Raw genomic sequence first — 24,711 nt, 5'->3', positions numbered from 1 at the left:
CTGCACATCCTCTCCAGCATTTGCTATTTGTAGAGTTTCTAATGGTGGTCATTCTAAATGGTGGTGTGAAATGGTACAATAAAGCTAGAGTAAATAGCATAGAAAAGATACAATAGGATGGTGGTGGTGGTTTAGTCGCTAAGTCGTGTCCAACTCTTGCGACCCCATGGACTGTAGTCTGCCAGGCTCCTCTGTCCATGGGATTCTCCAGGCAAGAATATTGAAGTGGGTTGCCATTTCCTTCGCTATATAATAGGATAAACAAACTCAAAAGTTTGTTCTTTGACAGTTCTAATAAAACCTCTAGCAAGATCAATTAAGTAAAAATTAGGGCATAAATAAACAATGTTAGTATTGAAAAAAGGGATCTAACTAAGATTCAACAGAGCTATATTTAATTTAAAAGGTTTTCATATTCATTACAAACATAGTTTCTTTCCAGTATTGGCTCTGATGGTTAATAGGAGTGGACAACGAATGGAGGTTTACTAGATCCTTCTGCAGCTGAGTGTTTAGCAGCCTGCTCTAGTCCATCAACATGTTGGCTAATAACTTCCCTCACACAGGACTCTCTCCACATTACCAGTGTAAGTGACACAAACTTATGATGCCTAACAATGTGGACATGAATGGTTTTTTTCAACTTTTTTTTATTGAAGTACAACATTCACACAAATGCACAAACCAAATAAACAGCTCAGTGGATTGAGGCAATGTAAACACTTGTGTAACGACTACACAAGCCAAGATATATGAAGTCACCAACACTTAAGAAATCCCCTGCAAGCCCCCTCCTATCTACTGCTTCCTCCCTCTTCCCCAAGGTAATCACTATTGTGACTTCTAACTTTACAGTTTAGATATGCCTGGGTTTTGAACTTTAGAGAAATTGCATTTATGGAGAACATACTTTTGTTCCTGGCTTCTTTCAGTCAATGCTTTTTGCAATTCTCCAATGCTGTTGCATATAGGTGACTTTGTTTTTTTCATTATCATAAGCTAGCTAGATAGATCAGAGAAGGCAATGGCACCCCACTCCAGTACTCCTGCCTGGAAAATCCCATGGATGGAGAAGCCTGGTAGGCTGCAGTCCATGGGGTCGCTGAGGGTCGGACACGACTGAGCGACTTCACTTTCACTTTTCACTTTCATGCATTGGAGAAGGAAATGGCAACCCACTCCAGTGTTCTTGCCTGGAGAATCCAGTGTTCTTGCGGGGGACGGGGGAGCCTGGTGGGCTGCCATCTATGGGGTCACACAGAGTCAGAAATGACTGAAGTGACTTAGCAGCAGCAGCAGCTAGATAGATAACTATATAAATGTATTTTTATACATTCTACTATTGATGGACATTTAGAGTATTTTTAGTTTTTGGCTATAATGTATACTGCTACCATGAGCATTTTTTATATGTCTTGTGGCCCATACGTGCACACATTTCTGTTGGATATGTTCCTAGGAAAGCATGCTGGTCATAACATATGTTCCTCTTTATTGAATAATGCCACCTGTTTTCAAAGCAGTTGAAGCATTTACACTCTTAACAGCAGTAGTTGAGAATTCATGTTGATTCACATTCTTGTCAACATTTGGAATGACTGGTTATTTCCGTTTCAGCCATTCTGGTAGATTTAGAATGCTCTCATGGTGATGGTAATTTGCATGGCCCTTGTATTAGTTTCATGTGGCCGTTGAAGCAAATTGTCATAAGCTTGATGGCTTAAAGCAACAGAAATGTATTCTCTCACAATTCTGGAGTCCAAAAATTTGAAATCAGTTTTTGGGCCAAGATTAAGAAGTTGGCAGGGATACACTGCTAACAGGTGAGAATCCACCCCTTAAGTCTTCCATCTCCTGGTGGCTGCCAGCATTCCTTAGCCATGTCACTCTGCCTCCAGTGTTACATTGCCTACTCTTCTATGTGTCAAATGTCCTTCTGCCTCTCTTTTACATGGACACTTGTGATTACATTTAGGGCCCACCAGATAATACAGGAAATCTATCTCATGATCCTTAATTGTATCTGCAAAGTCCTTTTTTGTCATAGAAGAAGATAACATTCATATTTTTCAGCAACAAGGATATCTCCTGAGAGGCCATTATTCAGCATAAAACATTCCTTATTTTGATTAATTTTCATGGGTTTTTGACCACTTGAGTATCTCCTTCTATGATGTCTGCTTAAGTCTTTTGCTCATTGTTTTAAATTGGGCTATCTTTTTCTTGGGGCTTCCCAGGTAGCTCAGTGGTAAAGAATCCACCTGCCAATGTAGGAGACTCAGGAGATGTGGGTTCGATCTCTGAGTTGGGAAGATCCCCTGGAAGAGGAAATGGCAACCTATTCCAATATTCTTGCCTGGAAAAATCCCATGGACAGAGGAGCCTGGCAAGCTACAGTCCATGAGGTCACAAAGAGTCAGACATGACTGAGTACAAGAGCACATCTTTTTCTTCCTGATTTTTAAGCAGTTATTTAGATATATTCTACATACAAGTGTTTAGTGAGGTATATTTATTGAAAATATCTCTTTCCACTTAGTAGCTTACGTCTTCATATTCTCTCTGTCCTGTTGGTTTTTATTTTTTACTTTTTTGGCCACACCATGTGGCATGTGGGATCTTGGTTCCCCAACAAGGGATTGAACCAAACCCCTGCAGTGGAAGCTTGGAAACTTAACCACTGGACTGCCAACAAAGTCCCTTCATATTTTCTTTTTATGGAGAGAAGTTCTTAGTTATAATATAGTCCAATTTATCCATTTATTTTCATTTAAAGTTAGTGCTTTTTTGTATCCTAATTAAGAATCTGATTTCAAGGTTATGATGGTATTTTCCTAGGTTATCTCCTGAAAGCTTTATATTCTTTCCATATATAGATTGGCAATCATTTACAATTAATTTTAATGTATGATGGGAGTTTGAGATCATGTTTTCTCTTATTCCTTATGGATATTCTGTTGACTCAGAACCATTCATTATAATGAAAATGTCTCACTGATGTGCACAGTCATGATTTCTCTTAAATCAATGTATTATTCTGTTTCAGGACTTTCTGTTCTATTCAATTGGTTCATTCCTCTTTCCTAATCAACCCCATACTATTTTATAGGACTTCCTTGGTGGTCCAGTAGTTAAGACTCAGAACTTCCACTGCAGGGTACACGGGTTCGATACCACGTCATGGAACTAAGATCCCCATGGCATGCAGGTGCAGCCAATAACAAACAAAAAATCACACAGTATTTCATCGACTGTGGCTCTATAGTAAATCTTGATATTCAGGCAAGCTAGTCCTCTCACCTTGTTCTTCAAGTGTGTATTGATCTCTGGGATTTCCATAAATTTTAGATTCAGCTTGTCAGTCTCCACACAGGCTAGGTTTTTGTTTGCACTGTATCTATAATCAATACTGGGAGAACTGGCATCTTTATAATATAGTCTTTTAATCCATGAACAAAATTTAATATTCTTTTTATTAAAGTCTTTTTTGTCTCCATATTCTTTTATAAATTTTGATATAGAAGACTTCTGTATCTTCATTATGTTTACCCATGGGATTTTTATATTTTTATATAAATTTATATTTTATTTTATAAATTTATATATAAATTTTTATAAAAACTATTATATTAGTAGCTTAAATTTTTCATTTTCCAGTTATTTGTACCTTGTATGTGAAAATACAATTGTATTTATATTTGCATTTAATATAACCACCTTGCATCCAACAATGTCTAAATTCTTTTGAATATTCTGTATACATCATGTCATCTGCAAATAAAAAGAACTTTATTCTTCCTCTGCTGACTAGCTCATCAGTACAGTGTTGAACAGAAGTTAGTGATAAAGGATATTTTGTTCTTAATCCTCAGCTCAGAGAGGAAGATTTGAATGTTTTGCAATTAAGATGATGTTTTAAGGTTTTGAAGATACCTTCATACAGTTAACAGAAATTCTCTCCTATTCCTGGTTTGCCACAGCTTTTATAATGAATAGAGTTTAAATTTTATCAGGTGCAACACTTTTTTCCCTACTGAAATGATTACATGATTTTTGGTTTTTATTCTAAAATGTGATACATTAATTACATTGATCAAATTTCAAATGCTAAACAAATCTTGTTTTTCTGAAACAAACCTAACTTGGTTTAAAATGCATTGTCCTTGTAGCTTCTGGTAAAAAAGTTTTGCTAACCTCACAAACCAAGTTTGGAAGAGTTATTTCTATTTCTGTTCTCTGGAAAAATTAAATATTCTCTTCATTAAGTGGCAGAAATCACCAACACACTCTTTGGAACTGGAGTTTTCTTTGTAGAAACAATTTTAATTTTCAGATTCAATTACTTTAATAATTAAAAAATTGTTTAGATTTTGCTACATATTCTTGTTTCCTTGGCTTGCTGCTTATTCCCAGGTCTGATTGTGATCCATCCAATATGCATTTTCATCCATTTTGATGTTTGTTGTTAGTCTGTTTTTATAGTTGTCAAGATTCTATCAGCACCAGCCTTGAAATCATCCCCTATTTTAGTGCTGCCTGAAGCCCAGTAGTTACTTTCAGTGCCAACAACCTGCTTGTTAGCAACTAAAATATCAATCAGAACTCCAGGACATTTATAACAATCAATGGCTCTGAGGAAAGGGTCATTTGAGCGTCAGCTTCAGGGTTGCAGGAACAACATTTAATAGAAAATTTTTAGGAGTCCGCTCATTGGTGGGCTGAAGTTCTCTTAATATCCAAGTGCTATGGTCTGAATATTTATGTGTGCCTCCCCCCACCCCCAAATCCTGGACTCATATGTTTAAATCCTAACCCCCAAAGGTGATGCTATTTGTTGGTGGGGCCTTTGGGAAATGCTCAGGTCATGACGGTGGAGCTCTCATGAATAGGATTAGCGTTCTTATAAAAGAGATCCCACGGAGCTCCCTAACCTCTTCCAATGAAAAGCCTCCAATGGAGAAAGCCCTTACTTGACCATGCTGTCCTGACTGATCTCAAACTTCCAGACTTCCAAACCATGAGAGATATATTTCTATGGTTTATTCTGTGGTATTTTGTTATAGCTGCCCAAACAGACTAAGGCACCAAGCTACAAAGATGAGGGAGAAAATTTGCTGTTTCATATATGTGGTTGAAAGTGAGTAGTCAGAAAACAGAAGCATCCTAATAAATGGTGTTGCTATATGGTTATATTCTCATGTGATAAGTCTAATTAATCTTCTCTTTATTTAGTATCAGTTCAGTTCAGTTCAGTCATGTCTTTGTGACCCCGTGAATCGCAGCATGCCAGGCCTCCCTGTCCATCACCAACTTCCGGAGTTCACTAAACTCATGTCCACTGAGTCGGTGATGCCATCCAATCACCTTGTCTTCTGTCGTCTCCTTCTCCTCCCGCCTTCAATCTTTCCCAGCATCAGGGTATTTTGTAAAGAGTCAGTTCTTTGCATCAGGTGGCCAAAGTATTGGAGTTTCAGCTTCAGCATCAGTCCTTCCAATGAATATTCAGGACTGATCTCCTTTAGGATGGACTGGTTGGATCTCCTTGCAGTCCAAGGGACTCTCAAGTCTTCTCCAACACAACAGTTCAAAAGCATCAATTCTTTAGTATGGATAGTTTTAATTGTTACTTGTATATCAAGCAATTCAACAGGTAAGATGTCAACACCGGAGCTTCAAGATGAGGGACTATGTTATTCCTTGCTATGTAACTAATTACTCCAAGACTTAGTAGCTTAAAATAACCTTTATCATCTCAGAGTTTCTGATGTTCAGGAGTTCAGACATGGCTTAACTGAATCCTCTGCTTCAAGGATTCTCACTGGTTGTAATGAAGATGCCAACAGGTGCTGCAGTCTAAGATCAACTAGAGAGGGATCTATTTTCAAGCACCTTCAAATGGTTGCTGGCAGGATTCAGTTTTTTGTTGACAGACTGAAAGCCTAGGTTCCTCCAACGCTTAGCTCCTTGCTATGTGGTCCTTTTCATAGGGCAGATCAAAACACAGCTGCTTGCTTCGCTAGAGCAAGCAAAAAAAAAAAAAGTCAGGAGAGTGCCAGTAGAGGGAAGTCACAGGCTTTTAAGACCTAATATTGGAAGAGACAGCCCATGATTTTTGCCATATTCTGTTCATTAGTAGCCATTCACTAGATCTATTCCACCCACACTCAACAAAGGGATTACACAAGGGCAGGTATACCAGGAAACTAGGATCACTGAGAACCACTTCAGAAGATGCCTACCACAGGAACTACCAGCCAACTTAGACACAGTAAGATCCACATCTAATTCATTGGATCCTTCATAACCCTTTCTACTAGCAGACAATCCAAAAATCTCTGATGTTGATTAGTGATTGAGATGATTTTTCTTTTAGTAAGCATTACTCTAATGTCAACCACCTTTATGGCAGGTTCTTAAATTATCTCTCTACTGTTGGATTTGATCTTGCTCCCAGGAGAGGAAGGAAAATGTGGAAAACCAGGTAAGTTTTAATTTGTTCTGGGATAAAAGTAAGTGAATTCTGAGATCTTTAGCAATTTTAAAATTTAAGTTCTCTGACCTTTAGTTTTCTCATATGTAGTAGGATGGAGTTAATACTGTCTGTGTGTTTAGTACTGCTTCTACATAATAACTGAGACAACATAAGTAAAATCTTTAGCACCTGTCCTAGGGACACAGCTATTAAAGAAATGTGTAGGAAAGTCTGGATGATGTAAGTGCTGCTTTAAATTTCTTTATAAGAAAATTAGCAAATAATGAAGCTGCCAGACAGTTTTATTTAAGACTTTACACATCTGAATAATCAGTTAAAAAGCAAATGTTCATTTTTAGAGTTTCACAAAAGGAAAATAATAGGGAAAGTAATGGCTGGATTGCCAAATTCATATGATGTGGGGCCAATTTCCATAAATTTTTAAAAAATCTAAGTTTTAGAACCTGGAGCTCTAAAAATAGCACTTGTAATTAATACTGTTTTTCAGATTCATAGTTTAAGGAAGTCACTACATTTTATTTCTTGATGTTATAGATTTAACAAAATACTGGTAGCAACATGTAACTTCTCACATGGATTAGACATCAAGAGTTTGTGTATATAAACACTGAAAATGAATACACTCAGCTATTATGGAACTTACAACAAATACAAACTTGTTAACAACTTTCCAGAAGGCACAAAAGACAGCATTAATAAAGAGTGGTCTTTTGCATCATTTTCAAAAATTCTTCCTTGTTTATTTCTCCATCCCCATCATGATCAGCCTCATCAAGCATTTCCTGTAAAATGAAAGGTAAATAGGATATGTGAAATCTACTAAAAAGGGATGATATAAATGAACATTCAAATACACACTCAAAACCAAATTTTAAATTTATTAATATAACCAAAGAATATAACTAAAAATTATATAAATTGTATAATTATAATTATACAAATAAGTGAAATTTACCTGAAGTTCATCATCTGTTAAATTTTCCCCTAGTTCCTTAGCAACCCTCTTGATATTGTTCAGTGATATACTTCCTGTATCATCATCATCAAATAATTTGAAAGCCTTCAGTATTTCTTCTTTTTCATCCTTTTTACTCTTTAAAAACAAAAACAACTAAATGTCATTAGTCTTTCATTTATTTATCAGTCTAGATGCATAGTTCTTTGAGGTCTAGAACAGAAATATAGCAGGTAGACTGAGCTTTATTTACTGCTCTTCTGACTTTTGGCAATTATTCCAGTGCATTCACATCTGCCCTCAAGGTACTGAAACTCAGGGTTTATTTAAGTGGAAGAGCCACAGAGTGACAAAGAGAATCTGTCTCTTATTGACCTCAGGTAACTGAGATCCCTTATCAAATATGTAAGCTCCAAGACAATACGCATGTTGTCTCATTCAGTGCTCTCTAGGATTATGCCTGAGAAAAAGAGGCAATAAATTGCTGATTTCAAGGCTTCAAAATGCTGGCCCCATTCTCTCTATCCTTATTATTTCCTAACAAAAATCCTCTTCTCACACTGGACAGTCTTCATTACTACCCTGAAAATGTCTTTAATCTTGTTATGCCTATCTGTCTAAATCCTACCCATCTTTAAAGATGGTTATATTTTCCTCTGATTGCTCCAGCCAAAAAATGTAGAAGGCTATTGCTTGTATTTCACTGAAAAACAAAATCACTACCATACCATTTTTACGCTCATTATGGCAAAAAATTTTTCAAAACTAATGGTGCCAATTCCTTCTTTGTCAGTTTCAGCTATCATCTTTTTAATTTCTTCTTTCTTCGGCTCAAATCCTAAGGCCCGCATTGCAATCTGAAATAGAAAGTAGATAAGTTGTAATAGGCCACAGTCTCATTCCTAGCTCTTAAATTACCTGTTAATTACTACAGTCTCTCTTTTTTACTCTGGACTAGCTTAAACCTCGGTGAAGGCAATGGCACCCCACTCCAGTACTCTTGCTTGGAAAATCCCATGGACAGAGGAGCCTGGTAGGCTGCAGTCCATGGGGTCGCTAAGAGTCAGACACGACTGAGCGACTTCACTTTCACTTTTCACATTCATGCATTGGAGAAGGAAATGGCAGCCCACTCCAGTGCTCTTGCCTGGAGAATCCCAGGGACGGGGGAGCCTGGTGGGCTGCTGTCCATGGGGTCGGACAGAGTCGGACACGACTGAAGTGACTTAGCAGCAGCAGCTTAAAACTTGGAGAAGGCAATGGCACCCCACTCCAGTACTCTTGCCTGGAAAATCCCATGGATGGAGCAGCCTGGTGGGCTGCAGTCCATGAGGTCGAGAAGAGTTGGAGATGACTGAGCGCCTTCACTTTCACTTTTCACTTTCATGCATTGGAGAAGGAAATGGCAGCCCACTCCAGTGCTCTTGCCTGGAGAATCCCAGGGATGGGAGAGCCTGGTGGGCTGCTGTCTATGGGGTTGGACAGAGTCAGACACGACTGAAGTGACTTAGCAGCAGCAGCTTAAACCTAGAAAGTCAGATCAGCATGCTTAGGTTTCAATCTCATGATGGGCTTTGGCCTGTGTGCGTGAGTGCTAAGTCACTTCAGTCATGTCTAACTGTGCGACCCTATTGGACTGTAGTCCGCCAGGCTCCATGGGCTTCTCCAGGCCAGAGTACTGGAGTGGGTTGCCATGCCCTCCTCCAGGGGACCTTCCCAACCCACAGATCAACCTGCATCTCTTATGTCTCCTGAATTGGCAAGCAGGTTCTTTATCACTAAGGCTTTGACCTACTCATTCATAAAACAAGAGTAAAATACTTAACAAGATACTATTTCGGTTAGTGTAGGCCAGATCTATACACTAAAGGGGTAGGTGTCTGCACTTAAGAGATTTTATATCAAGCTTTCAGAAAGCTACTGTTAATGAAAGACTTAAAGATTGCAATAAATCAATGATAAAGTTTTTCAAATGTTTCAGAATTAGAAGTAATTTCAGAACCTTCAGTTCTTTCACATCTATGGTTCCAGACCCATCAACATCGAATAAATCAAAGGCCTCTTTAATTTCTTGCTTTTGAGTTTCATTCAATTCAATTTTTGCTGCATTTTTTTCCCATTGGTCTGAACTTGGTCTGGATGCCTGTAATAAATACACATGTGGGTGAAAGATAAACTGTGTAACTGGAAGAAGTACCAGAACCAGAATTAATGGACTAAGTATAATAAATATAGTCAAGCATCCTATTCCATATAATGAACCTCAAGAATTTTCCCCTTTCCCTTTGCTAACATTTATGCTTTTAGTTATAAATATATATCTTGCTGGAAAGCCTGGTTCTTTTTTACATCTTGGGGTTTTCTTTCAACTTAGTGCCCTTTGAGAAGCAGAAAAGGCAAAGACGACATGCCAGAATAGTATATGTTATATGGGAAAAAATTGGCCTCACTTGGTATATCCGAACAGCAGTGTTCAATGGCCTTACTTGGTATATCTGAACAGCAGTGTTTAAGGCATATTTACTTTCATCTGTGCCTGTAAGTCTCATAATAAAATGTATGAGATATGGTTGATTGAAACATCGTATCTTTTCCCACCTTCTCACGTACTTTTCTATATTGAAGACTGGGAAATGAAAAAAAATACATTTTTCAGGTTAAAAAAATTACTCCAGGGATCTGGAGAAGAATAAAGGTTGGACCAATTATCAATATCCAGGAAAGATGGAGGTCATCTTCCTGCTATCTGCCATTTTCTGCTGTAGCCTCATTTCAGTATCATGTCTTCAGCTCTGGGATAAGAGGCAGTAGTATCAGAGATTCCATGTCACTGCGTATCTAGACACCAGCTTCACATATATTAAGAGTTGGTCGTGGTAGCAGCGAATTCTTCATGCCTGGACGGCAGCTACACTGGTCTGGTCTTCAGTAGTTCCAATGGCAGAGGTCGTAGCTTCCCCGGCCAGTTTTTTCAGGGTTCCGGATGTCTTTCCTAGAGGCCCATATCCTTCAACAGTTTTAAAGCCTCTTATTCTCTGTATTCAACTCGTTTCTGGCTAGCGAGTGGTTCCTGTCTCCAACGCCATTGGTAAAACGGTTGCTGGGGTTGAAGAGGGGAAAAAATAAACTGGAGAACCGCTCTTCCGTCCCTAGAGCCACGGACACTGCGCTTCTATTCGGCGACGAATGGAGGGGTTACTAATGACACTCGAGGATAATGAAAGGAGGCGAATAATACATTTCAAAAACCAAACAGAATTCCTTATTTCAGGGAGAAACTTCAGCCTCAGCCCCAATAAGAAGTTGCACTTTCGCACTCACCATGTCTCCAACCGGCGCCCCAGGCCGGAACCTCCTAGCTTTACCCGCCAGTCGAGCTGCCCAACAGTACCTCACCGCCAGCAAACCGTTGCTAAGGCCGCTCTCGCCGATCTCTCCTGCAGCCCCGCCTATCCAGGCTTTTTTCCCCACTGACTGACAGTTGTTTCACCCAATAGTCAAAAAAGAAGACCCTCGAGGCCCGCCCCCTCTCTCTAGTCTCTACCAGTAGCGTAATGGTCTGCCTTTACCCGCCTACCGTTAAGGGGAACTTTCCGTCTGGTATCTTAGCAACCAAAACTACCAGCCCGCCCAGCCCGCCGCGCGCTTGCGCAAAATACGAGGCGTAAGGGAAGGTTCTTTACCCTGGTGTCTTGGCTTCCCAGTGCCAGCAGAACGTCGGGGAGCGTCTCGTAGGGATGGAGACGAAAGCGAGATTAGTAGGGAGGTGTTTCTACCAAATGGTAAGTCTTTGGTGGAGACGTGAGGGAGCTCTTGTTTCTTTTTCTGACCCTTTGGGGCCTGGAGGAAAGGATGAGGCTCTAGAGCCTGGTAAATTGGTCCAGGCTTAGGTTTATCATCCGGCCAGATTACCAGAGTCGAAGGGGACTGCCCTTTGCTTGCGCCGCTAGACGTCCCTCAGCCTCCACAGTGTGCGGGCCTTGGCTTTTTTAACCGCTTCCCTCCTCCGTGGTTTGCCGGGATTCTGGCCTAGTTGGCAACATTTCTTTACAGGAGAGGCGTGCTGTGTGCCTGGGCCCTTGGCATTCACATGAAAACTCTCGGCATAGGAAAGAGTTTTTACCTGTGTGGTAGCGTTTCTTTGCACGTTGGACCCACGCATAATCGCTATCAGCCTTTTCTACCGCCCCTCCCCCACCCCCAAAACACACACACACACACACACACACACACACACCCCCACACCCACACACACACACCCACACCCACACCCACCCACCACCACCACCACCACCACCACCACCACCACCACCACATTATCACCTTCAACTGTTCCAGTGGGAAGATTCCTTTTTGCCAAATTTGGCTGATTTTCCAACCATTTCCAGCATAGATCCTCACTTGAGTCCAGCGTAGGTAGCCTGATAATCCATTTGACTCATTAACCGTCAAGATTTAGATGTCCAAAGCAAATTCTTGTCCAGAGGGACAGACTTACTGGTTCAGCCCAGGTCTGAATCTAGTCAGGGGCCAGCTTAAGTTTGGGGAGTAGGAATGAAGGAGGTGATAGTCTATTAAAACTTCTAACGCTTAATTGCTTACACGCCTGGACTCTCTACCTCCTGCAGTGCCTTCTCTAGAGAAACTTCTAAAAATCATACTGGATTCTCCAACACTGGATTCAGGAAGAATTAACTTTTGCATAGGGTTTTCCCTTTATCTCCCTTATCTTCTTGAAGAGATCAAATTGCCAACATCTGCTGAATCATGGAAAAAACAAGAGAGTTCCAGAAAAACATCTATTTCTGCTTTATTGACTATGCCAAAGCCTTTGACTGTGTGGATTCACAATAAACTGGAAAATTCTGAAAGAGATGGGAATACCAGACCACCTGACCTGCCTCTTGAGAAATTTGTATGCAGGTCAGGAAGCAACAGTTAGAACTGGACATGGAACATCAGACTGGTTCCAAATAGGAAAAGGAGTTCGTCAAGGCTGTATATTGTCACCCTGCTTATTTAACCTCTGTGCAGAGTACATCATGAGAAACGCTGGACTGGATGAAGCACAAGCTGGAATCAAGATTGCCAGGAGAAATATCAATAACCTCAGATATGCAGATGACACCACCCTTATGGCAGAAAGTGAAGAGGAACTCAAAAGCCTCTTGATGAAAATGAAAGTGGAGAGTGAAAAAGTTGGCTTAAAGCTCAACATTCAGAAAATGAAGATTATGGCATCCGGTCCCATCACTTCATGAGAAATAGATGGGGAAACAGTGGAAACAGTGTCAGACTTTATTTCTCTGGGCTCCAAAATCACTGCAGATGGTGACTGCAGCCATGAAATTAAAAGACGCTTACTCCTTGGAAGGAAAGTTATGACCAACCTAGATAGCATATTCAAAAGCAGAGACATTACTTTGCCAACAAAGGTTTGTCTAGTCAAGGCTATGGTTTTTCCTGTGGTCATGTATGGATGTGAGAGTTGGACTGTGAAGAAGGCTGAGCGCCGAAGAATTGATGCTTTTGAACTGTGGTGTTGGAGAAGACTCTTGAGAGTCCCTTGGACTGCAAGGAGATCCAATCAGTCCATTCTGAAGGAGATCAGCCCTGGGATTGCTTTGGAAGGACTGATGCTAAACCTGAAACTCCAGTACTTTGGCCACCTCATGCGAAGAGTTGACTCATTGGAAAAGACTCTGATGCTGGGAGGGATTGGGGGCAAGAGGAGAAGGGGACGACAGAGGATGAGATGGCTGGATGGCATCACTGACTCGATGGCTGTGAGTCTGAGTGAACTCCGGGAGTTGGTGATGGACAGGGAGGCCTGGCGTGCTGCAATTCATGGGGTTGCAAAGAGTCGGACATGACTGAGCGACTGAACTGAACTGAAGGAAAGAAAATTGTGCAAAGTATATTCTTGAAGTAGTCTCCAAAATCACTTCTTCTATTTCAGTAAGTAGAAACATGGCACGTTTTCCAAAGCCAACATCTTGTTTTATTTACATTATATCCCAGGCACCTTACAAGCATTGTAATCATTGACTGGAAAAAAACCAACTCATTAGGATTCTGGAAAATAGGTGGGCTGTTCTAATATTAGAAGTGATTTTTATGTGTAAAGTTACCCCAGTGGAAATGAAAATGATGCAAATTCAAGATAGTTTGTGAATTAAGGAAAATGTTCAGTCACTTAATTATACTATATATGGATTTTTCAGGCCATTAATCTCACTGAGAAAGTTGCTCTTGATTGGTTTCAAGGACATACAGTTCATCTTTACAACTAGTATTAAAGGGATTTCTGAAATCAGAAATGAATAATGACCAAGTAGAAACAATTCAGATTTTTAGACTTTGCTGGATCAAGTTTGATCTCTTGGCAGTTTAAAGACTGAGTAATGTGTTAACCTGTTTTTGCCTCATTTTTTAATTTAGGCTTTTATATTTGGGATATTAACTTATAGTGAAAATGATTTTTCAATTATGGGTATAGATTGCAAGGTTTCTAGGTCTTAGGAAGTACTTGGCATTGAAAAATAGCTGTTACTAATCTAATTTTACTCTAGAACATTAATAATATTAATCTAGAAAAAAATTAAACCCATATAACTCTTAAATCTACTAAATTTATTTAATGCTTTCTGTGTATCACATACTATGCCATTTATTGGGTGAGTTTGAAAGAAACTGAGTGTAAAGTATAAAGATGAATGAAGGCAGGGAACCTACAGAGTAGTGGGGGAGAAAGGCACAGACATAAACACATGATTTTTAATTCAGGATGCTAAGTGCCTTAGTAGATGTATATAGAAAGTACTTTGGCAGCCAAAGAAGGAGGTACTACTACTCCTTGAGGAATTGGAAGAAGCTGTACCAAAAAGTGAGGCATTTGCCTTAGGTCGTGAAAGATGTATAGCATTTGCCAAGGTGAAGATAAGGCTAGGATATTCAGAGTAGAGTATAATATGTGCAAAAATGAATGTACATGTGTGTTGTAGTGTGGTGAGATCATGGGGTTTATAAGGAAAGGTGGAAGAGATTAGTCTTATAAATTAGCTGGAAGTCAGATATATCAAGCTAGGAATAAAAATTCTTTTTTCTAAGATAAATGTTTTTAGGCAGTGGAATGATCTGATTAGGTTTGTGTTTTTCAAAGCTATTTCTGACAACCATGTAAAGGAGGAACATTTTGGAAGCGGTTAAAGGGCCTCAACTAAGTGCCAAATAAGAATTATGTTGACTCTAAGGGTGGCTGAACCTTAAATTTATGGTTGAGGAATGCTGAAAATGGCATCTGTTTAATCTTGTTTCACTTCTGTACTCAAGTATGAGATAATAAATGTGGTGAAAACCATTCATTTATTCACCTGTCAGATAGTTATTGAGTACTTGTAATATATCAAGTTCTCAGTAGTTCTCAGTATATGGGGTACATCACTGACTAAAACTGCCCTTCTAGGAATTACTTTCCAAGAGAGGGACATAGTCAATAGATAGTAAATTAAATAAGTATACTGTACTATTTTGTAAGGTGATAGGCCTGGCCACGGGATTGGAAAAGGTCAGTTTTCATTCCAATCCCAAAGAAAGGCAATGCCAAAGAATGCTCAAACTACCGCACAATTGCACTCATCTCACACGCTAGTAAAGTCATGCTCAAAATTCTCCAAGCCATGCTTCAGCAATACGTGAACCGTGAACTTCCAGATGTTCAAGCTGGTTTTAGAAAAGGCAGAAGAACCAGAGACCAAAAACATCCGTTGGATCATGGAAAAAGGAAGAGAGTTCCAGAAAAAACATCTATTTCTGCTTTATTGACTATGCCAAAGCCTTTGACTGTGTGGATCACAATAAATTGTGAAAAATTCTGAAAGAGATGGGAATTCCAGACCACCTGACCTGTCTCTTGAGAAATTTGTATGCAGGTCAGGAAGCAACAGTTAGAACTGGACATGGAACAACAGACTGGTTCCAAATAGGAAAAGGAGTACGTCAAGGCTGTATATTATCACCCTGCTTATTTAACTTCTATGCAGAGTACATCATGAGAAACAGTGGGCTAGAAGAAACACAAGCTGGAATCAAGATTGCCAGGAGAAATATCAATAACCTCAGATATGCAGATGACACCACTCTTATGGCAGAAAGTGAAGAGGAACTCAAAAGCCTCTTGATGAAAATGAAAGTGGAGAGTGAAAAAGTTGGCTTAAAGCTCAACATTCAGAAAACGAAGATCATGGCATCCGGTCCCATTACTTCATGAGAAATAGATGGGGAAACAGTGGAAACAGTGTCAGACTTTATTTTTTTGGGCTCCCAAATCACTGCAGATGGTGACTGCAGCCATGAAATTAAAAGACGCTTACTCCTTGGAAGGAAAGTTATGACCAACCTAGATAGCATATTCAAAAGCAGGGATATTACTTTGCCAACAAAGGTCCGTCTAGTCAAGGCTATGGTTTTTCCAGTGGTCATGTATGGATGTGAAAGTTGGACAGTGAAGAAAGCTGAGCACCTAAGAATTGATACTTTTTAACTGTGGTGTTGGAGAAGACTCTTGAGAGTCTCTTGGACTGCAAGGAGATCTAACCAGTCCATTCTAAAGGAGATCAGTCCTGGGTGTTCTTTGGAAGGACTGATGCTAAAGCTGAAACTCCAATACTTTGGCTCATACAAAGAGTTGACTTATTGGAAAAGACTCTGATGCTGGGAGGGATTGGGATCAGGAGGAGAAGGAGATGACAGAGGATAGATGGCTGAATGGCATCACCGACTCGATGGACATGAGTTTGGGTGAATTCCGCGAGTTGGTGATGGACAGGGAGGCCTGTAATTCATGGAGTCACAAATAGTCAGACATGACTGAGTGACTGAACTGAAGTGAACTGAATGTTATGGGGAAAAAATTAGAGCAGATAAAGGGAGTCCCAGAGAAGGCAACATGGCACCCGACTCCAGTACTCTTGCCTAGAAAATCCCATGGACGGAGGAGCCTGGAAGGCTGCAGTCCATGGGGTCACTGAGGGTCGGACACGACTGAGCGACTTCACTTTCACTTTTCACTTTCATGCATTGGAGAAGGAAATGGCAACCCACTCCAGTGTTCTTGCCTAGAGAATCCCAGGGACGGGGGAGCCTGGTGGGCTACCGTCTATGGGGTCGCACAGAGTCGGACACAACTGAAGTGACTTAGCAAAGGGAGTCCAGAATGTAGGGATTTCCATAAGGGAAAAGAGGAGTTTGCATTGTTAAATAGGGTATTCAGGATAGATCTTGTTGAAAGGGGGATATTTGCATAAATATAAAGGAGGTGAGACCATAGATTTCTTGGAGAGGAGCATCCCAGAAAGAGGGAAGAAGCAGAACAGAAACACTAAGGTAGGAGGCATGCCTTACATGTTCCAGGAACAGAAAGGAGGCCAGAGCAGAGTGATCAAGGGATAGAGTAGTAGGAGACAGAGAGGTAAAGGGGAGAAGTACAGATTCTTAGCATGCTGTAAGGACTTTGACTTTCACTTTCACTTGAGTAAAATGGGAAGGCTCTGCAGAATTCTGAACAGAGGAGTGAAAAGATTTCAAATTATTTTTATAAGGGACTCCTGTAACAGGTATAAAAGCTTTATTTTCCAGGTTGGAGGTTTTAAACAGTGGAGTGAAATAATTAGACTGTATTGGGAATGGATTAAAGTGAGTAAAGTCGCTCAGTCATGTCTGACTTTTTGTGACCCCATGGACTGTAGCCTACCAGGCGCCTCTGTCCATGGGATTTTCCAGGCAGGAATACCGAAGTGGGTTGCCATTTCCTTCTCCAGGAGATCTTCCCGTCCCAGGGATTGAACCCGGGTCTCGCACATTGTATGGATTGGAGCTAGGCAAACTCTTGATTTTGTAGCTGATCATACCTTTTCAGAAGACATTAATTTTTTAAAATCCAACTCCTGAAAAGCTTTGCATGTCTTAGTGTTCTAAACCAAGTACTTTAGTTGTTGTTGTTGTTCATTCGCTAAGTCATGTCCAACTCTTTGTGACCCCATGGACTGTAACCTGCCAGGCTTCTCTGTCCATGGGATTTCCCAGACAAGAATATTGGAGTGGGTTGCCATTTCTGATTCATAAAGAGTCAAACACAACTGAGCACAGCATGGTTACAGTCAGTGACATTCTGTGACTTAAACATAGTGTAGAGTGACTTCCCTGGTGGTCTAGTGACTAAGACTCTGAGCTCCCAATGCAGGGGGTCTGGGTTCGATCCCTCGTCAGGGAACTGTGCTGTAACTAAGAATTCTTGTGCTCCAACTAAAGATCCCACATGCCCAGAGCCAAATAAACAAGCATAGTATAGAAAGCATAGTGCAGAAACCATAAACAGAGACACTGATACCTGAGAGGAAAAAAAAAGGCCTATCCATGTTAAGGGTATGAACAAGGCTTGGAAGAAAGCATAAAAGCTTTGAAGTGGGAAGTGCAGTGGAAGATTCTACAAAAGAGAGTGAGTTACTATCATGCTGGGTAGAGGGGCCCCCAGAAAGCAGTATTGTAGAGTAGATAATAACTTGGGGCTTAGGCATTAGACAAACATGGATTTTAGGTCTTAACCTTTTTCTTACTAGCTGTAAAATTTATATATTATTTATTATTCATTTTGTACATAATTAAAGTAGATTAATGGTAGTATATATATGTGTGTTATTGTTGTTGTGAAGACTACATTCTGTGATGCAGGTAAACTGCCTTCTACTTAGTAAGCTCCCAAAATGTGTTAGAAATGAAAAACAAAAGCAAAAGGCAAGTTTTGGCTTTTCAAGCTTATCTTTTCAACAAATTTTTCTGAAGCAACCAACGTGAAAGGGAAGCAGAGATTGGCGTTGTGCTGGCAAAGCCAAGGACCTCTGGGAGCAGCCAGAGGCTGGAAGAGGCCCAGAGGATTCTTCCCTAGAGCCTTCAAAAGGAGTGTGGCCCTGCAGATACCTTAATTTCAGACTTCTAGGCTCCAGAACCATGAGATAGTAAATATGTGTAGTTGTTGAGCCACCCATTTGTGGGTAATTTGGTAAAGCAGACCTAGAAAACTAATAGAGCAAGAGTGTGGAGAAATGTAAAGGCCTGTGCATTACTGTTAGGAAAGTGAAATGGTTTGGCTGCTACAGAAAAGTTCGGCAGTTCCACAGAAACACATACGGAATTACCAGATGTCCACTCCTAGGTGTGTGCCTACCCCAAAGAATTGAAAACAGATACTCAAACACTTGTACACAGATGTTTTAGTGTCACTTTTCACAATAATCCCAAAGTAGAAGCAATCCAAATGCCCATGAATGGATAAACAAAATGATAGCCACCGACCTACATGCATAAAAAGGAATGGAATACTGGCACTTGCTTAGTGCAGATGAACTTCAGAAGCATGATGCTAAGTGAAAGAAACCAGACACAAAGGGTCCCTTGTTATATGATTCTGTTTATATGAAATATCCAGAATAAGTAAGTCTGTAGAGGTAAGAAAGCAGGTTGGTGGCTGGTGGGGCTGAGAGTACAGGGAGGGACTACTTAACACCGCAGGGTTTTCTCTTGGGGGATAATGGAAATGTTTTGGAACAAGATAAAGGTAGTGATTGTACAACACTATAAATGTTCAAAGTGTTGCTGAAATGTGTACTTTAAAATAGCTAAGTTTATGTTAGATGAATTTTTTATAAATTTCAATAAATTTATAAATTTTCATAAAGCTTTTAGGAGAAATATGAAATATCCTTTGTACTCAGGAGTAAATGAAACTTTTAAAAATAGAACCTAATAACAATAAAAAAAATGGATTACAAAAATAGATTGCCAGGCAGTATTAAGGGCCACTTATCAGTTTGAAGTCATGAACTTAAAATGACACCAGTCAGCATGGTTGTTTGTTTCTCTGTTTATTTTCAGCTGCCTCAATGTAAGCATGGAGTAGACAGAGTTGGATTTCATCAAGCTTAGTGGTTTTGCAAGGTGAGTAAGATGAACCAAAAGAAAGACAAGGGCTTTGAGGGAGAATATACTAGAGAGTGATTGTAATAACTGGCAAATGGGAATTTAAACTGGATTAGTAGAGAATTGATACATGGGTTTGTTGTTCACTCGCTAAGTCGTGTCCTACTCTTTGTCCAACCCCATGGACTGCAACACGCCAGGCTTCCCTGTCCTTCACAATCTCCCAGAGTTTGTGCAGATTCATATCCATTGAGTCAGTGATGCCACCTAACCATCTCATCCTCTGCTGCCCCTTCTCCTCTTGCCTTCAGTCTTCCCTGTCTGGGGTAAAGGACAGCAAACATATGGTAAAATCAGAGAACTGTAAGACAGGATGGGTCTCAGCATGCTGTCTAGAGACAGAACTGAATATATCAAGAATTTTATTTTTGTTTTACAGAATTGAAAATTTCACAGAAGAGGTTTTGAAGCCAAGTTCAAACAATTTGTTATATTAATATATTTTCCTTGGCTGTACTGGCTTTTCTCCTTAGCCCTCAAAAGCCTGTAGGAAGCTGCTGTTGAGCATCAGTTATGCTGTGGCTTCCTGCTGATCCTGAGGTGTGTCTGAACTGTAGTACTCTTCAGCTTTAGAGATGCATCTCAGTATAGATAGTATAGGAACAAATTTACTAGTGTCGAGACCCGCATTAGAGGAAAAGCAAAACTCTGAGAGTTGTTGGCTTTTTGACATTTGAATTTAAAAGACTGTGATAAAAAATATATAGTTAAAGAAATTAAAGGCTTAGAGTTGGAAGAGAAGTGTATGTTATCTGCAGTTTTAGCTCTAGTACTTTAAGAGCTCATACCTCATAACTCAGGTTATTTTATTACAGATGGCTTTTCAGTTAGAGGGTACTTTGTTAAAAAGTTCTTTTATTGGACTAAAGACTTCCTCTTATAACTTCTTCCTCTAATTTTAGATGTGAATTCTGAAATATTATGTGAAAAAGTCTAATTGCTCTTGAAGTTCCTTTTAAATAGTACTTGCTTCCCCCCTCCTCATATTCTAATCAATAACCAAATCCATCCTTTCACTTGCATCCCTCTAGCAGTTCTCATCTGGATAACCATGGCCTCCCTGCCCCCAGTCTGGCACCCATCCAATCAGTGGTCTACACTGTAATATATCCAGAGCACTAATAATAATAAAGTTATTATTTTTATATTCTTTAATTTTATTTTTAATATTTTTTGCTTAATTTTATGTTATAAATGTATTATTATTATTGCAAGTACTCATAAGCACTAATTATGTGCCAGGCACTATTCTAAGAACTATCTACTCACTTAACACCTTATAATAACCCTGTGAAGTAGATTCTGTTATTATCCTCATTTTTCAGATATGAAAACAGGGCAGAGATGTTAAGAAACTTGCTGAAGGCCACACAATTTAAGCAGTAGAGACAAGTTCAAACCCAGACTTCTAGATTCAGAGTATGTGCTTTCAAACACTACATCAAGGTGTTTCTTCTTCTCCCCTTAAAACATTTCCATATTTCCCATGATAAGTAGGATCAGGTTTGACACGGTGCCTACTACCTTTCATGATCCAGTCTCTTTCCTTCTATTGCTTCGTCTTACTACTTGCTTTATATTCCCATGAAACTAAATTATGTGTGTTATCCCAATAAATTGTTTTTGTCACATATAGTGCATTTACTACTACTTCCTTCAGCTTGCTAATTACTTCAAATTATTCATGTCCAACATTACGTTCTTCTGGAAGTACTGCCTCTTGCCTGCCTTATAATCCACTTCCCCCGTTGAATGAAGTGTTCCTTCTCCACACACCCATACCTTTATCATTAATGCTGTGTCATTGCACTGGCCATATTTAATGGAAACTACATATATCAGAAACTCCTCAAAAGCAGGAACTATATCTTATTTTCCTTTTAATAAGCATCTTTTAGAACCCTGAAGTACCCTGAATAAAGTTCCAAGTTTTAATTTTATTTGCAGATGATGATTCTTGGTGATGGATTGCAGGGTCATAAACAGAAGAAGGCACACAGGACTGCAACAACTTTCCTCATTTGCCGAAACAGGAAGAACTTTCCTAGGCCCAGTAAAATCATCCAAATTTATTATAGATGAAGAGTGCCATGAAAGTGTGTTAATTAGCTCAACAGTAAGGCTTCTTGAAAGTTTGGATTTAACCAGTGCAGTGGGACAACTTCTCAATGAAGCAATTCAGGCACAAAACAGCACATACAGAACTGGAACCAGTACTCTTTTGTTTCTCGTTGGTGCATGGAGCAGTGCTGCCGAAGAATGTCTTCATTTGGGTGTCCCCATGTCATTAATAGCGTCTGTGATGTCAGAAGGCTTGAATTCATGCATTGAAGAGGTAGAATCCCTTCAAGTACCTATCCACAGTGTATGTGACCATATAGACAGCACAGAAACGTTTTCTGGACTTAGTGTCAGCTTGTACCCTTCTCTACAAATCTCTTCAGGTACTGGCTTGGTCCAGAAAGAGCATGATCTCAAAGACGTGACCTCTCAGTCACTGGCCTTCTGCAGTCTTTCTGGGAGACCTGTTAAATCACCTCAACTGTTAAGGCTTCAGGCTAAGTTTGAAGCAGATGAGAACATATCACGAACTCCTCAAACTCTGAAAAACAACCTGCTTGCAGACACCCACTGCCGAAAGTCAGTCCTGACCCACAGTAGACATTTTAGTAGGACAGATTGTCATTGGATAAGCAAGCCAGGTGGATTTCTAGAACAACTTAGTGCAGCTGCTCCAAAGACTTACAGCTGTAGCAATCTGGCAGAGTTGGAGGTGGGTTTGAGTCACGGAGACCCCAGCAGCATGAGGCTAGTGGACGAAGCAGTACGGCTGCAGCATCAGAATGCAGGCAGGCAACGAGGCAGCCATACCAGGCTATTCCCCTTTGACATTTCAAGAATCTTCACCTGCTGCTTACCGGGCTTACCTGACACTTTGTCTTGTGTCTGTCCAGGATACATCACTGTTGTGTCAATGTCCACTGCTACTCTGGTCAAGGAATTGCAGAATCAGCCGGTCCGTGTAGTTCTTGTTGAGGGTGACCTCACTGAGAATTACCGCCATCTGGGATTTAATAAGCCTGCAAATATTAAAACAGTGTCAGAAAGCGTGAAGGTTCAACAAGACAGCTCAGAAGAACTGTGGACAGATCATGTATTACAGGTGTTAATCAAGTTCAACGTGAACCTTGTCCTGGCACGAGGAAATGTGTCTGAACGCTTAGCTGAAAAATGCACCGATAGTAAGCGGCTGGTAATTGGATCGGTGCAAGACAGTGTGCTGCAGGCTTTCGCAGAGGCTTCGGGAGCCGTGCAGGTGGCCTACCTCACACACATGAATGAAAACTGTGTGGGCAGTGGGGTCTCTGTGACCACGTGGAGAAGCATTCCCTCTGACACTATAGATGGGATCAGCAGAATGGCAGTCGTGTTAAAAACAGAAGGAATTAATTTGGTTACAGTAGTGCTGACTAGCCCAGTCATTGCCCAGATGCAAACTAAAGAAGATAGGTTCTGGACTTGTGCCTCTCGTCTGTATTATGCTCTGAAAGAGCAAAAGGTCTTCCTTGGAGGTGGCGCAGTTGAAATTTTGTGTCTTACCCATCTTCAGAGTCTCGCGGGACAGTCTGTGAATAAAGGAAATCAAGACTGTTCAGGGTGGCTGCATAACACTTCCTCTTGGCTGGCCTCATCTGCAGCACTGTATAGACCTACGGTGCTTAAATGCCTGGCAGATGGATGGCACAGGTACCTCTCAACTCTCCTGCGTAACACTGCCGTTTACTCATCAGACTCTGAAGCCGCCACATCCATTCAGTGTCATCTACAAAATGCTGCAGACTCTGGCTCTCCTTCATCTTACATCTTGAATGAATATAGTAAACTTAATAGTGTAATTTTAAATTTAGGCATTTCAGATAAGCTGGAACCAATTCCAAGAGTTTATGACGTTGTTACACCAAAAATTGAGGCATGGCGCCGAGCTCTGGATTTAGTACTGTTAGTACTTCAGACAGACAATGAAATTATCACTGGACTTGCACACACACAGAAAAGTTCACAGGAATCAGAAGGCTTTTTATTTTTGTAAAGTTATTGGCTAAGTCTTTGTAAAATTGTCTTTGGTAACATGTCATGCTAATAATAAATTTTCTGGTAGTTAAGTCTCAGTGTCTGAAATGTCAGCTTTTACCAAGAAGAAGATAATTGATATGTGTCAATAACTATTCAGGATATGGGATTTCGCCCTACTTATAATCTCACAAGTTAGCCTGTTACTTTTCATGGAATGCTACAGAATACACAAGATGGTTGGATCAGAGACAGGACTTTTTATTATTCACAGCAAAAGCAGTACCCAGAGCTTTGGGTTGGTCTGTGTCAGGTCCCCATTTCTGTAAGTCCCACAAGAGCAACAAAAGGGCTACTGATGGAAACCAGCACACTCAGTGTTTGTGTTATGGCAGAAGAACACTGAGCTTGGGGTCGCCACTGCTTTTATAGTAAGCAGAAACATCTTGTTCTTTGTCCAACAGTAATTGTTTCCTCATGCCTGAAACATGTAAACACAAGCCTGAGACATGAGCTGGTTAAAGCTAGGCCATGGCATACTGAGAATGTTTGCAGTGTCACTCAGAGCCCACGGTGGAGAGCCTCCTCCAACAACTCACTCTTCAACAATTCTCAGCCAGACTTGAATGTTCATGGCTGTTGGCTACTCTGATTACTCTGGCAAAGAGGTTACTTCGTTCTATACCGAATCCACTCAATTGGTCCCATATAGCAACTAAATTAAGGCTATCAAAATGGACTCTGAGCAGCAGGATAAAATCAGTCTGCAGTATTGACCTCAGCTATGTTTCCCAGCATCTTGAATTGAGTCAAATGTCAATTCCAAGGAGGACCAATAGGTCTTTTTATTAGCCAGAATGTAGTCTATAATTTGCTGTCCATAATGAGCCATGCAGGGGAGCTTTGACTGACTTGCTTATCTTTGGTGACATTGCAAAAATTACAGGAGGCTATAGATGGGCCAAAGGCAGCCCCTATCCCTGGTGGAGATAGCATTGTGGCCCACACTCCCCACATATGAGCACATGTAACCACAACAGGCCCAGGTCACTGTATTTCGGGATTTGTTGTGAAACCTGATTTGAATCATATATGCCTAGTCGCTCAGTCACGTCCAACTCTTTGTGACCTCAGGGACTGTAGCCTGCCAGGCTCCTTT

The 24,711-nt window shown here is 40.4% G+C and overlaps 2 protein-coding genes across 2 annotated transcripts; one reads left to right on the top strand and one right to left on the bottom strand.

Moving 5' to 3' along the window:
- Positions 1-6,756: 6,756 nt before the first annotated feature.
- Positions 6,757-10,933, bottom strand: LOC109571138 (centrin-4). Its single transcript, XM_019977380.2, has 5 exons — positions 10,770-10,933; positions 9,451-9,591; positions 8,177-8,305; positions 7,449-7,586; positions 6,757-7,275 (listed from the first exon to the last, which is right to left on the bottom strand). Exons 1-5 carry the CDS (start codon positions 10,770-10,772, stop codon positions 7,186-7,188), a joined length of 501 nt encoding a protein of 166 aa, XP_019832939.2. The 5' UTR covers positions 10,773-10,933; the 3' UTR covers positions 6,757-7,185.
- Positions 10,934-11,072: 139 nt separating this feature from the next.
- Positions 11,073-23,644, top strand: BBS12 (Bardet-Biedl syndrome 12). Its single transcript, XM_019977382.2, has 3 exons — positions 11,073-11,230; positions 19,377-19,439; positions 21,429-23,644. The coding sequence occupies exon 3, from the start codon at positions 21,445-21,447 to the stop codon at positions 23,569-23,571; it is 2,127 nt and encodes a 708-aa protein (XP_019832941.2). The 5' UTR covers positions 11,073-11,230; positions 19,377-19,439; positions 21,429-21,444; the 3' UTR covers positions 23,572-23,644.
- The last annotated feature ends 1,067 nt before the right edge of the window (positions 23,645-24,711 follow it).

This window comes from Bos indicus, chromosome 17 (assembly GCF_029378745.1).
Source record: "Bos indicus isolate NIAB-ARS_2022 breed Sahiwal x Tharparkar chromosome 17, NIAB-ARS_B.indTharparkar_mat_pri_1.0, whole genome shotgun sequence".
In the NCBI taxonomy this organism is placed as follows: Eukaryota; Metazoa; Chordata; class Mammalia; order Artiodactyla; family Bovidae; genus Bos; species Bos indicus.
Note: the sequence above shows the minus strand (reverse complement) of the source record. Positions and strands in the feature narration are given on the sequence as shown.

Bases quoted from the DNA above. Each gene is read 5' to 3' on its own strand.
- BBS12 (XM_019977382.2), top strand. From the start codon at position 21,445: ATGGATTGCAGGGTCATAAACAGAAGAAGGCACACAGGACTGCAACAA.
- LOC109571138 (XM_019977380.2), bottom strand. The intron at 8,306-9,450 runs GTTCTGAAATTA...TTTCTATTTCAG, and splicing joins TAGATGTGAAAGAACTGAAG to ATTGCAATGCGGGCCTTAGG. The intron at 7,587-8,176 runs GTATGGTAGTGA...TTGTTTTTAAAG, and splicing joins CCATAATGAGCGTAAAAATG to AGTAAAAAGGATGAAAAAGA.